The sequence below is a fragment of the Aethalodelphis obliquidens genome, unplaced genomic scaffold (assembly GCF_003676395.1).
Source record: "Aethalodelphis obliquidens isolate GAN/ISIS:26980383/991018 unplaced genomic scaffold, ASM367639v1 scaffold3, whole genome shotgun sequence".
Taxonomy (NCBI): domain Eukaryota; kingdom Metazoa; phylum Chordata; class Mammalia; order Artiodactyla; family Delphinidae; genus Aethalodelphis; species Aethalodelphis obliquidens.
This window is the reverse complement of record NW_020837947.1, coordinates 7330985-7344835: the sequence shown is the minus strand read 5'-3', so window position 1 is coordinate 7344835 and position 13851 is coordinate 7330985. Positions and strand designations below refer to the sequence as shown.

Below are 13851 nucleotides of genomic sequence, written 5' to 3'. Positions count from 1 at the left end.
AAAAAGGTGCATAATGTCTAATTTAAATCCATTGCTTTAAAAGTGAGTTATCTTTTCTTGCTGCAAAAGTAATGTAGGTTTAAATTTCAATTTTTTTTAATAATGAAATATTTTCTATGCCCCTATTACCCAGATTCAACGGTTAACTTTTGCTGAGTGTACTTAGGATATCCTTTCTTTCTTTCTTCCTTTCTTTTTTTTTAAGATGTTGGGGGTAGGAGTTTATTAATTACTTAATTAATTTTTGCTGTGTTGGGTTTTCGTTTCTGTGCGAGGGCTTTCTCTAGTTGTGGCAAGCAGGGGCCACTCTTCACTGCGGTGCGCGGGCCTCTCACTATCGCGGCCTCTCTTGTTGCGGAGCACAGGCTCCAGACGCGCAGGCTCAGTAGGCGTGGCTCACGGGCCTAGTTGCTCCGCGGCATGTGGGATCCTCCCAGACCAAGGTTCGAATCCGTCTCCCCTGCATTAGCAGGCAGATTCTCAACCACTGCGCCACCAGGGAAGCCCCAAATTTTAATTTTAAGAGAATATTTATAGCCCAAAAGAAGCAAGTAAAAACCACCTTAATCCCACTACCTCTGAGAACCATTAATGATATGATACAAGCATACTTTTAAACAATAAAATAAATATTATACTCTGCAGACACAGTACAGCATAATGGTGAGCAATACAGACTCAGGTAGCAACTTCCTGGTTCAACTACTCCTTGTCTGTCTTTGTTGGGTTAACTACTTAGGTTTCCTGTGCCTAAACTTCTTCTTCCCTGTAATGGAAATAACAGTACCCGTATAAGTTCGTCCAGCACCAACCCTCTAGTTCAGAGGTTGGCAGTCTACCGCCTGCAGGCCAGACCTGGCTTGCTGCCTGTTCTGTAAATAAAATTTTATTGGAATCCAGCCACAGCCATCCATTTATATATCCACTTATGGCTGCTTTCACAGAGCAGTGGCACAGTTAAGTAGTTGCAGCAGAGACCCGACAGCTCACACAACCAAGAGTACGTACTATCTGGCCCTTTGCAGAAGAAGTTTGCTGGGTTAGACCATCAGAGCTCTACGGTCTTGTCAAAGTTTAACATGTCATAATTCTGTGGTCATGCAGTAACTTAACTAGCCTGGAGACCTGCTCAGGAAAAAGTGACATCTACAGAGCAAGAGATATTTATTTTATGAGTTAGAAAGAGTTAAGAACCATGAAGAGCTGAAAAATCTACAGAGGTGTTTAAGTGTCAAATTATCTATCTGAATTGACTAGAGATCTTGAAATATGTGAAGTTTGATTTCCCTTAAACTCTGGGATGTTGACGTTGGATGGACGAGAATGAAAGTAATTTGTTCAGTCTTATCTAAGACATACGAGTCAGGGCTATAGGCAGAAAATAAGAAGATTGAAGAGGAAATAAAAGAGAGTCCATAATAAATTGTTTTGAATATTGCTTTTGGAAAGAAAGGATTGTCCCTACCTGTGTGCTCTGAGTGAACAGTGATGTACATGTGTGTACGTGAGCAGAGCTGTCGGCTCTCCCTGGAGAGAAGAGAACAGTCTGAGATGAACATGACCCAGGTCTAAGTTGTGGAAAAACCCTAAGTGAAAAGATGAGAATCACTGGAATAAGTGATACATTCATGGAGGAAAACGGCTCTCATATGATGAGTGGTTTTAATCTTGAATTTAAAGGTCCTCAAAATCTAAATTATTTTAATCAAGGCCAACTTTTCCATAAAACAGTGTTTTAACTAAAGATTAAATACTTGGTCAAGTGCATAATGTCCTTCTTTAAAATTATACAGAAGTCACCGTCAACTACAAAGAGGTTTTCTGGAATAAAAAGCTTTTTATACAGTCAGCAATGCAGTGAGAGGATTAAGAACAGAGGCTGTCCATCAACTTCCCCAATTTCAAATCCTAGCTTAGCCACCTTCCTTCTAATGAATCCTTAGTGTCTTAAGCCTTGTTTTTCTTATCTATAAAATAGGATCAATAAAAGTACTAACTTTAGAGAGTCTTGATGAGAATTAAATGAAATAATTCATGTCAAGTACTTAGCCCAGAATCTAAGAAATATTGCACACTCCATAGAAGTTAGTCATTTTAATGTGGGCAATATATAGAAACTAATTGTGAAAAACATTTTGATAACCTACCATGTAATAATATACAGTCATCCCTTGGCATCTGTGGAATATTGGTTCCACAACCCTCTGCAGGTACCAAAATCCTCGGATGCTCAAGGCCCTTCCATAGAATGGGTCTCAGTTGATGCTCTGTGTCCACATGTTCTGCATCCACAGCTTCAACCAGTCACAGGTCCTACGGTTGGTTGAATCCACAGATGCAAAACCTGTGGGTGTGAAGAGCCAACTGTATTGTGATAGACTAAGTTCTTTCACTTACGGTATTTCTGCTTTATTTTTGGAGCAGCAAAGGTGAAGGTAGGGGTCTTAGAATTTCGAGGATTAGCTCAGGGAACATTTTAATAAGGATTGTATTAGTGACAGTACAGGTCGACTTGCTGCTGAAACACCGCAAAAATACAGTGACAAAAGAGAGAAAAGTTTCTTTTTCTTTAACATGCCCACCCAGCGTTGAGTAGCCCGGCGCTTAAGGAAGCTCTGTTCCATGAGGTCCTCTAGGACCCAGGTTCCATTTATCTTGTTTCTCCATCTTTGCCTGCAATAGGTTGTATAATCAAAGCCATTTCACCAGCATTGTCTTCTTCCATCCTTCAGGAAGGGAAGACAGTGAATGAAGAGCAAGCCATTTCCTTTTTAAAGGATGGGGCACAGAGCTTGTACACGTGGCTTCTGCTCCCACCTCATTGCTGAGATCTTAGTCACTGGGCCACCCGTGGTTGAAAGAGAGGCTAGAAGATATGACTTTAGCTAGGCTGCCATGCCCCCAACTAAAATTCCATGGGTTCTGTTATCAAAAGGGAGATGAAAAGAATGGATGGTGGAATCAGTTAGCAGTTTTCTACTGGCGTTGCTATGGTAACTACTAATATTGCTTCATTGATCCCTAGATACTGTTAATTTTGAGACACATCATCATTTTATGCAACATCCAGTAAGAAAAACCATGCTATTGAAACTGGGCACATTGCTTTCTTATCAGCCGAGTTGTAGGACACGTCCTAATTTTGAGATTTTTCAACTGTGAAGAGTGTGTGTCTTGGTATAGAAGAAATACAGTACTGGAAAGACTTAGGAGAAGAAAGTGATCTAAAGACATCCATTTTTCAGTCTTCTTCTGTGTGTGTGCCTTTCCTTGGGGCAAGCATAGGCAGCAGATATGCAGCTTTGGTTGACCTGTTGAGCGTAATGTTTAGAACAGGTGATTGACAAGGTATTGTACTATCCGCGTGAATTTAAGTCAAATTCCTATGACTGCTGGTAGAGGGACTTTTGACTCAAAGTCTTGGGGAAAAGTTGCCTAGATTTTCAGTCATTCTGGACCAGATCTGGAGTTGAGTAAACAGACAGTGAGAGTCCTGTTTTTGCTAGCCAGGGTTCTCACTTAACAGAAGGACAAAGACCGAGGGCTATAGTCTGAGGGAACAGACATGGCCCTGGCATTTGACTTCCTGTCTCAACATTCAGTCATCACCCAAACACTGGCTGAACACCAAGCACTTTGCTTGGTGCCCTCCAAGACCTCCAGAGCTCATGCAGGGAGAAAAATAAGTAGACCCGTAAAGGCATGCAGTTGCGTATGGGCTATGATAGAAGTCTGGTAAGTAGAGGCACAGACTGGAGGTCATCAGTTCCCAAGACCTCCCAGTGGCAGGGAAATCAGGACTGGGGAGGTGTAAGGACTCTTCAAGCAGAAGTCACAGAATATGCAAGTGCATGGAAACGTGAAACAGTGGTCACTTCAAGGGGACTGAGTTATGATCCCTTTGGCACACAGGACTAGAAGCAGTGGGTATGTCCAGCTTTGTTTCCCTTACAGTGCCTTATACACAGGAGGCAAACAGCAATATTGGTTTAATCGAATTAAAGAAAAGACCAACTTCTTGGATGGCCAAATAGAGCCGAGCTGAATTTTCCTGGATCAAAAAGATGCCGGATTCCAGTAAATGGACAGAAGCAAAAAGATACCTCTGGTGCCACGCTTGTTCGGGAACTTACCGTTATTCTAGCTTATTTGGCAACTTAAGGTTTGAGGATTTAATGGATAAAGGAACTTGTTTGGAACTGCTCTCACCAGTCTTATGCTTATTTTCTCCAATTTAATAAATGCACGAGTGTATTGTACTTTAGAACACAACTTTCATCCTTGTTTACTCAGAGCATATAGTACTGCTGGTATTACCGTAAGAATAGATTCTCAATGCAGCAAGTACATCTTTGTGAATTTGACCTCTTACAAAGGCTAGAGAATCAAACTTCTTATTCTCAGGTTTTAAGATGTAATAACGAAAGACCCTGGTCTGTTCAGTAAGATCATCTGGTAGCTTTGAATCTGGTCAATGACAAATCTATAATATGCAGATGTCTCTTGCTGTATATTGCTACTGAAATCTGCTTCTATCTTATATAGATCACTGTTACAGATGAGGAAGTTAGTAATCCATCCTTTTTAGATCTGGTGAGAACTCCCCAAATGAGGAAGTGCACACTTATACTTATGTTTGCTTGGTAAGTTTGACTTGTGATGGATTCAAAAGCTTGTGTCAAATTTACAATGCATCCCGTCCTTCAGATCAGGTTGAAGTTATCTCTTACTTGTTCTCCCTTGTCTTTCAATGTTGCTCCAGGTTCACAAGTGCTGTGGTTTATCAAGGACTTGTCATGCGCCTGGGAATTACAGGAGGCAACCTCTATATCGACTTTTTCATCTCGGGAGTTGTGGAACTGCCAGGAGCCCTCTTGATCTTACTAACCATTGAGCGTTTTGGTCGGCGCCTACCCTTTGCGGCAAGCAATATAGTGGCAGGAGTGGCATGTCTTGTCACCGCATTCTTACCAGAAGGTAATTGTCCCCTAAGTCTTTTTTGGCAGCCAAGAACTTGAAAAAAATCTTAAAATAATCAAGAATGGAGAACTTGTCCTTAGAAAATGGACCATAGCATCAAAATCGTAGTGCCAGTCGTGCTCTAGTGATGTCACTCTGCTTTCTGCCTAACCAGCCTAACTACTTTGAGTATAAAAGATTGGTTCTATAGATTTTTCTGTTTTCTCCATTTCTCAGTTCATTTATGGATGAAATAGATGTGAGAAATCTAGCTTGGAGTGATGTAGTCTACTTTTTAAAAAATTTTAATTGAAGTATGGTTGATGTACAATGCTATAAGTTTCAGGTGTACAATATAGTGATTCATAGTTTTTAAAGGTTATCCTCCATTTATAGTTATTATAAAACACTGGCTGTATTCCCCGTGTTGTACAATATATCCTTGTAGATTATTTTATACCTAATAGTTTGTACCTCTTAATCCCCTACCCCTATGTTGCCCCTCCCCGCTTCCTCTCCCCAGTGGTAACCCACTAGTTTGTCCTCTATATCTGTGAGTCTGCCTCTTTTTTGTTACGTTCACTAGTTTTTTGTATTTTTTAGATTCCACAGATAAGTGATATCATACAGTATTTGTCTTTCTCTGTCTGACTTATTTCACTTAGTATAATGCCCTCCAAGTCCATGCATGTTGCTGCAAATGGCAAAATTTCATTCTTTTTTATGGCTGAGTAGTATTCCATTGTGTGTGTGTGTGTGTGTGTGTGTGTGTGTGTGTGTGTGTATACACACATATATATATATATACCACATCTTTATCCATTTATCTTTTGATGGACAGTTAGGTTGCTTCTTGGCTATTGTAAAAACACTGCTGTGAACATAGGGGTACATGTATCCTTTCAAATTAGTGTTTTTGGTTTTTTCTTGGATATAGACCCAGGAGTGGAATTAATGTCGTTTATTTTTGATCACCTTTATCCAACTTAATTTTGTGATATCATTGACCCTGTTTCACATTTCTTCCACGTGGCCAATCCCATGTGAAACACTGAGGTTGCAAAGGGAAGGCAAACACGTCTTGACTTCAAAAGGTTGACAACCTAGTGAGGAATATAGACACTTCAATGCTCTCCCAGCAAACTGTGATAAATGAACTAACAGAATGATTTACAAGATTTAGAAATAGGAACAAAAAGGTGCAAGAAGTGATGAATCCATGGGGACAGTCAGGAGAAGCTTCCCAGAGGTGAAAACTAGGCACGTATGAAGAAGGAAGAGAAATGTGCCCTGCAGAGGGGAAGGCTAGGAGTGATTTTGCAAAGGAAAGCATGGTTCTCAGAAGTACGCACCACCTTTGATGGTTCGGGAACCAAACGTTCTTTGTTATCACAGGAATATCCTGGCAAGGAGGCTGAGGGATCATCTGTCACCAGTGGAGACGGCCTCACAGCCAAGGCCGAGCCAAGAGCTTGGGCGTGGTCTCGTGAGCTTCAGGTGGAGGACAGGTGGCCTCCAAGTGGCTGTTGCAGTTTGGACAACGGCAATGAGGAGGAGAGAGGCTGAGAGCAGGAATCAAGGTCGTGGCAGTCGGGCCTGAATGGGAGACAGTGATTTCAGAGATGTTTCAGAGTTAAATGGGGAGGGGGGCGTTTGATGACCGGTGTATGGTACAGAGGTTGTCAGTGACTCCAAATACACTGTTAATGGAAAGCCGGATATCTCTGCCTCGGAACACAGCGGGCACTGGACAGAGGAAGCCTTTCAAACTCCCAGGGAACGCGTGTTTTAGAGCAGATTTATTATTTCAGCATTTCAGGAGGTATGGGGTGGGAGGTGGCTGGCAGAGCTGGAGTCCCTGTTAGTTCTTTGTGTCAGCACAAGAGAAGCTGCCTTTTCCTTTGCGGATCCTCTGCAGATCAGGGAAGAACTGATAATACTGTGGAAGTCGAAACAGACATTTACAGATGAGTTTATTAATTAAATAAGGATTTATGAAATCCCAAAACATCAGATAGACCCTACCTATTTAAATAAAATTACAGAAATGCCCATCTTCAGAAGAGAAGGGTGGAAAAAAGATGTGAAGTCCTGTCATACTGGAATGGTTGATGATAAACAACTGACTGTTTACATTTATCTCATTTTTCTTGAGCGTATTAGTTTCCTAGCGCCGCTGTAACAAAGTACCACAAACTGGGTGGCTCACAACACAGAAATTCATTCTCTCACACACCTGGAGCCTGGGAGTCTGAAATCCAGGTGTGGGCCAGGCCATGCTCTCTCTGAAGGCTCTAGGTGAGGATCCTTCCCTGCCTCTTCCTAGCTTCTGGTGGTTGCCAGCCATCCTCGGCATTCCTTGACATCATTCCAATCTCCGCCTCCATCTTCACATGACCTTCTCTGCATCTCTGTGCCTTAACTTAACCATTATATCTGCAAAGACCCTATTTTGAAATAAGGTCACATTCTGAGGTTCTGGTTTTGGGGAACACTATTTAACCTACCACATTGAGTTAACACGTTATAAGAGCTGGGGAAGCTATTGGCCAATGCGCATCTATTTAGTGTCTATTAATTTCTGCCAGTAAACTAAGAATAGAGATAGTGCAGTGAACAAGACAGACATAATTTCTGTCCTCGGGAATTATGCACAATTTAGCAGAAGGTGACAGATCAGGAACATTGGAGACGTCACTGTTCTTTCTGTTTTACTTTGGCACTTTTTCGTTTTAGGTTTAATTTTTAAATGTAGTTCCCTAAGACAACGTCATCTGTTCTCATTGCGTCTGGAACAGGAATCAAATATTAATTACGTATTCACTGCATATGAAGTTAGGAAAGTGGAGAGAAAGATTAATGACTGAAGTGTGGCCCATCTTTCCATTACGTAACTTTCCCCAGAAGATCTTCTCTGGCCTTAGACTGACTGGGATGACTTTAATGTGTGTTGCATTCAGCATGATCCCAGAAGTCATTGAAGATCATATGTCCAAACCAATATTGAAGTAACTAAGGGGGTGAGAATCAAGCTATTTTATAGAGAACACTCTCATATATTAGAAAATATAAGGCAAAGAATAGATTTTTCTGTTTGGTCCGATCAGTTTTATTTTGTAGACAGAATTTCCCAATTTAAGCCTTAGAATTGTTCTTAGCAACATTGAAAATGAATTGCTCTTATTCTGGATACATTTTTATTTGTATATTCTGCAGATTCGGCCGCTTTTATAGTCACACGCTGGTCATAATTGACTGCTAAGAATAAGTTCAAATCCCTAATGCTGGGAGATGCAAGAGGGAAGAGATATGGGAACATACGTATATGTATAACTGATTCACTTTGTTATAAAGCAGAAACTAACACACCATTGTAAAGCAATTATACCCCAATAAAGATGTTAAAAAAAAAAAAAGAACACTGAAAAAAAAAATCCCTAATGCTGTGTGTGAATACCAAATATTAGCAGAGGTTTCTTGCTTCAGTTGACATCCTTACTTCCACTTAAGGGAACTTTGGGACTTGGTTACTTGGGCTGTTGAATTAACATTAGAAAGACTTTTCCTCTCAGCCTTTCTTGACATCATCACCAGGATGACTGCCCCTGAAGAGAATACTGAGTAGCCTTCTAGGGGAATCAGCTCTAAAATTATCTCAGAGAAAACGGTTTAACCAACTTTCCATCCACTAAGCATGACTTTTCATGGTCTGAAGAATGAACTTCTGGAAAAGAAAGGCTTTCAGGCTGTATCCTCATCTAAGACTCACTGTTTCTGACCCCAATTTTTTAACTCTAATTAAAGCCTGAAAAATAAAGAGCTTTCTAAATCCATACTCACCTGCCATCTTTAATTTGACTTTATTCAAGATGGCTGCAAACTCGACAGTTTGGGTAAGTCTTTTTGAAATGAAAAAGTTGTCTTGGACTTTTCTCTTTAAGTAAAAAGTAAGTCTGTTTATCTTACTTACTAGGAATTTTCACTACATTTTATTTCAGAACTCAGAGCAGATGGTGCATTCAGAGGAGATGTAAAATTGTGTTTGTTTAAAATCCTGCATCCTTTCTTCAAAAATTGAGGTATTATTCTCAGTAATCTCTACCAGCTTGACCAAATCCCCATCAGAGGGACTTTCTTTCTCTGTGTTCTCAGGAGTTCATGGGAGGTAGTTTCAGTTTCAATCCTCATTCTTCACTTGTTGTTTTCTGCCATTGCTTCCGGAAAGACGTCTATTGCCGCCCCAGGGTGAACTTAGCATATTCCAGGGATAATCAAAAGTTTTTATGTGCATACGTAATAGTCATACATAACTTACACCTCCTATGAATTGCTTTCATTTTACCCTTTAGTTAAAATCAGCAGTGCAGTGCCTTTGGGACTTCTCTTTCGTTACACATTTCAACAAAATCTCTGTCCCAGTGCAGTTAGATACTGGCCTTTACTTCTTAGAAAGAGTTGAGGGCCTTGAGAAAACCTGACAGCATTTTCTTAACGTTTTACTGAATTCACTAGCTATTTATCTGTACTCATGGAGCTAACCACATACATTTCTCATGGAGGGGGGGAGGGTGTGTGTGTGTGTGTGTGTTTTAATTTGGTTTCTTGGTTTTTGTTTGTGTTTGTTTTTCCACAGTCAGTTATAAACTTAAATTGTCATTGAAGTTGTCAGTGGGACTCACTTGTAGAGCTGTCGTGATTCCGTAGAAAAAACTATAGCTTAAGAACCTAACCTGGGTAATCAAGTTCTTTCCACGGGAGCCAACAGCGTTCTTCTCAGCAGCCTGAGAGCAGCGAGAGGTTGCCTGGTCAGGCCGGGACCCAGGGAATCTGAGCACCAGTTGCCACTTAAGTTCCCCAGCATCTGGCACCGCACCACCTGCTCACTGAAGGAGGGGGTGGAATGCATTTCCTAGTCCCCCTCCCTGGCCTTAATGAAAAAGTAAAGGCTAAATGAAACACTTGTTTACAACTGGGCCAGAGCAGATGGCGGGCCCAGTGCATCAGCACGACTCTGCTGTTGTTCAGTCCCTGGTGTGACGTTAATGTGAGTACTGCAGGTGTCCTCAGCTGGGAAAAACATCAAGGACACCAGGACGTCCCCGGCCAGTTTGCAATCAACATATAGCAAACTGGAGCCTCCCAGCAACGATCTGGATTCTGGAACCCTCTTTTTCTTTGCTTGCCCTCCTAGGCAACTGTTTTATTTAATGAGTTTTAGCTTTTTTATTGGTTGAATATTCTCTAAAGAGAACACACAGAAGGGGAATTCCCTGGCGGTCCAGTGGTTAGGGCTCCTCGTTTCCACTGCAGGGGGCATGGGTTCGATCCCTGGTTAGGGAACTAAGATCTTGCATGCTGTGTGGTGCAGCAAAAAAAAAACAAACACGTAAATCTACTGAGCTTCATCCTTTCTCTCGTCCTCCTCATTCATGCCTACTTTTCTACTAAAAAAATTATATATTCAGGAAAGCATGATAATTCTAAAAGACAAGAGGACCATTTAGTGCTGAGCAAGCATAAATAAATATGAGTATAAAGGGAGAAGGTTTCCTTTTCAAAGATGGAAGTCAGGCATATGCTGAACGCCCTTGGCTTTGCTTTGGAGAGTAGATAAGCTGCTGTTCACGTGGTCATATGTCCTCACCCAAGTCTACTAAGAAAGGATGGCATAAAATCAAAACTATTGATGCAATGAGATACCGCCTCACACCCGTCAGAAAGGCCATCATTAAAACGTCTACAAATAACAAATGCTGGAGGAGGTGTGGAGAAAAGGGAAGCCTCCTACACTATTGGTGGGAATGTAAGTTGATGCAGCCACTATGGAAAACAGTATGAGGTTCCTGTTGCCGTATGATCCTGCAGTCCCACTCCTAGGTATATATTCAGACAAAACTTTTGTTCAAAAAGATACATGCACCCCTATGTTCATAGCAGCACTATTCACAGTAGTCAAGATGTGGAAACAATCTACATGTCCATCAGCAGATGAATAGATAAAGAAGATGTGGTATATGCATACAATGGAATATTACTCAGCCATAAAAAAGAATGAAGTAATGCCATTTTCAGCAACATGGATGGACCTAGAGATTATCCTACTAAGTGAAGTAAGTTAGACAGAGAAAGACAAATACCATATGATATCACTTATATGTATAATCTAAAATACAACACAAACAAACTTATCTACGAGACAGAAACACACTCACAGACATAGAGAACAGACTTATGTTGGAGGGGGAGGGATGGAGTGGGATTTGGGGGTTAGCAGATGCAAACTATTATATAGACGATGGATAAACAACAAGGTCCTACTGTAGAGCACAGGGAACTACATTCAACATCCTGTGATAAACCATAATGGAAAAGAATATGAAAAAGAATGTATATATGTATAACTGAAGAAACTAACACAACATTGTAAACCAACTATACTTCAATTTAAAAAAAAAGGATGGCATCAACTGCGCAACTTTTAAGAAATTTAGAGCCCTGACTTTTTAGAGCAAAAATGGTTTATGCTTTCTTCCCTTAAAGCACAAAAGAAAGAAAATATTTAGTAGAGAACATTTGGCATTTCCCACTAGTTACTATGGAGGAAAGGAGTGTTTCCTCATATAACCAAAGCAGCCCTAAAACAGTTCATTTTTAAATGAATGAACAAATCAGTATTAAAGAATCTGGCTCCTTCTGGATGATTTCATAGGCAAAGTAGAAAGACCTGGGATGAGGGAAATGAGGAAAGACATACGCCCTGGTGATGACGCACGGCAGAGATGTCCCCTCCCGGAGATCTCAGTTCTTCAAGCCTTGCTGCGCTTTAGAAACCAAAGTCAGTTTCAGGTCCAGATTGTTCCTGGTCTGTTGGGAACAGTGATTCTGTGTGTCATCACTAAGGGGTATGAACAGAAAGAGGGCAAGTGGGCGTCAGACTGCTGTGATGGTTTTCAAGGGCACAGGCAAAGACTACCTTCCAGACAGAAGGCCAGTGTACTCAGGCCCTCTAGGAAAGCACTGCTTGGAACATTGTTCTCAAGGTAGTGGCTTCTCAACAAACGCCTTGACTTGTATTTCTGTAATCCAACCCTGCTCAGGAAGGCAGCTGGTGCACTAAATACTAGCTGTCCTCCCAGTTGCTGTTGTTGTTGAATTTGCGCTACAATATTAGGAGGTATCTATCATTTGCACTTAAAATTAGCAGATTTACGGCCGGGAGAACACTAAGCAAATGCCCTTTGTTGTTTTGTAAAATTGTATTGAAAGCAGACCCTTCCAAATTTTCTGTTTTTGCAGGAATACCCTGGTTGAGGACCATTGTTGCTACCCTGGGAAGATTAGGCATAACCATGGCCTTTGAAATTGTTTATTTGGTAAATTCAGAATTGTACCCAACAACATTACGGTAATTCCAACATCCGTATCGTGGTTTCTCTTAAGTAATTCTGCAGCCGCATGTTTGAAGTTGACTTAAAAACTATGAAATAGTTTTCTTAGCTTGGCGACCTATTAGCCTGGGCTGGATTCGGCCCATGGAAAAGCTAAGTTTTGAGTTGTAGCTTCTTTTTGCATTATTATCATCAATATCTTCATACACAGTTGGGGGTTTGTGGAAAGGCACTAGACCTGAAATCAGAAAATCTGGGTAGCGTGCTTGCGTCATGGGTTACATCTTCCTTCATCAGCAGCGCTCTGTGTAAGGGCTACAGCCTCTGTTCTGACCACACTCCACAGCCGGTTATTGAAGGACAAGATGAAACAATGTGCATAGCTAGTGCAGACTGGCCTCCTTTCTTGGGGCAATATTCCTGAGCACACCTTACTGCCAGTCTGGGGTGCCAGGGAGACACATAAGCGCCACAGAGCAGGCTGGGTAGTGAGCCGCTGATGGAAGATTGATTTCCACCAATACTGTAGACCCGCCCCCGCCCCCAACTAGCCTCACTGTGACTCAGCTTTTAGCCAGATGTGAACTGGTGCAAGTTGGAAATGATGCGCTTAGGGTATGAGAGAGGAGAAAGTTTCAAAGTTAAAAGCTAGAGAAGTGGGAAATATGGTTACAATTTCTCTGTTACTTAGATATCAGAAAATGTTACGTATCTTGAACTTATTTAAATACTTTTTGTTTAAAACAATTTTTTTGTTTTGCAGGAACTTTGGAGTTTCACTCTGTTCAGGTTTATGTGACTTTGGGGGGATCATAGCCCCGTTTCTGCTCTTCCGCTTAGCGGCCGTTTGGCTAGAACTACCTCTTATCATCTTTGGTAAGTTCTCCCTTTATATCCTATTCTTAAATGCTCTCATCCACATTTTCACGTTAATAGAACCTAAAATGATCATCAGGCTGGATATCAATTTTAACCATTTGCTCTTTTTATAACAGCTGTTTCCGTTTTGAGGAAGCACCATGAAATGTGGACCCTAAACCATTTAAATTTACTTTACATTAAGAGTTGCTATAAAAAAGTGTTCAGTTTAGCTTTCTTCGTTGAGGTTCTGAGTTAAAATCAAATATTATGAAACTTTTTTATAATATTGTGGAACATAACCAATACTTTTCCAAATAGGACCAAATAATAGGACCTTCTGTATGTTTAAAAACAAACCTAAACGAATTGTATTGTTAAGCGCTCCATGCCTCTCAGTGTTGTATCTGCACGTGCTTTATGCTAAGCACGCCATGCCGAAAGATCAGAGACACAGAAGCCCTTGTAGACACGTACCATAACCTCTTTGATGCCCCTCAAGTTCATACCCTCCTTCTGACCTTCAATCTTCATGAAACTCATGAAGGGATAGAACCATAGCATAGGGAGGGCCCTTAGGGTAATTCAGCCCAGTGCATCTCCAGTGCTGTTTCTGCCCAGATCTCATACCCTCCTCAGCAAGAGA

At 41.1% G+C, this 13851-nt stretch overlaps 1 protein-coding gene across 1 annotated transcript in view; it reads left to right on the top strand.

The window, feature by feature from the left end:
• SLC22A3 (solute carrier family 22 member 3) overlaps nucleotides 1-13851 on the top strand; it is an 88385-nt gene that overhangs the window by 66254 nt on the left and 8280 nt on the right. Inside the window, exons 6-9 of the mRNA XM_027081876.1 lie at nucleotides 4546-4643; nucleotides 4763-4977; nucleotides 12256-12364; nucleotides 13111-13223. Of these exons, the coding sequence (XP_026937677.1) occupies nucleotides 4546-4643; nucleotides 4763-4977; nucleotides 12256-12364; nucleotides 13111-13223 (535 nt within the window). The remainder of the gene's footprint in view (nucleotides 1-4545; nucleotides 4644-4762; nucleotides 4978-12255; nucleotides 12365-13110; nucleotides 13224-13851) is intronic.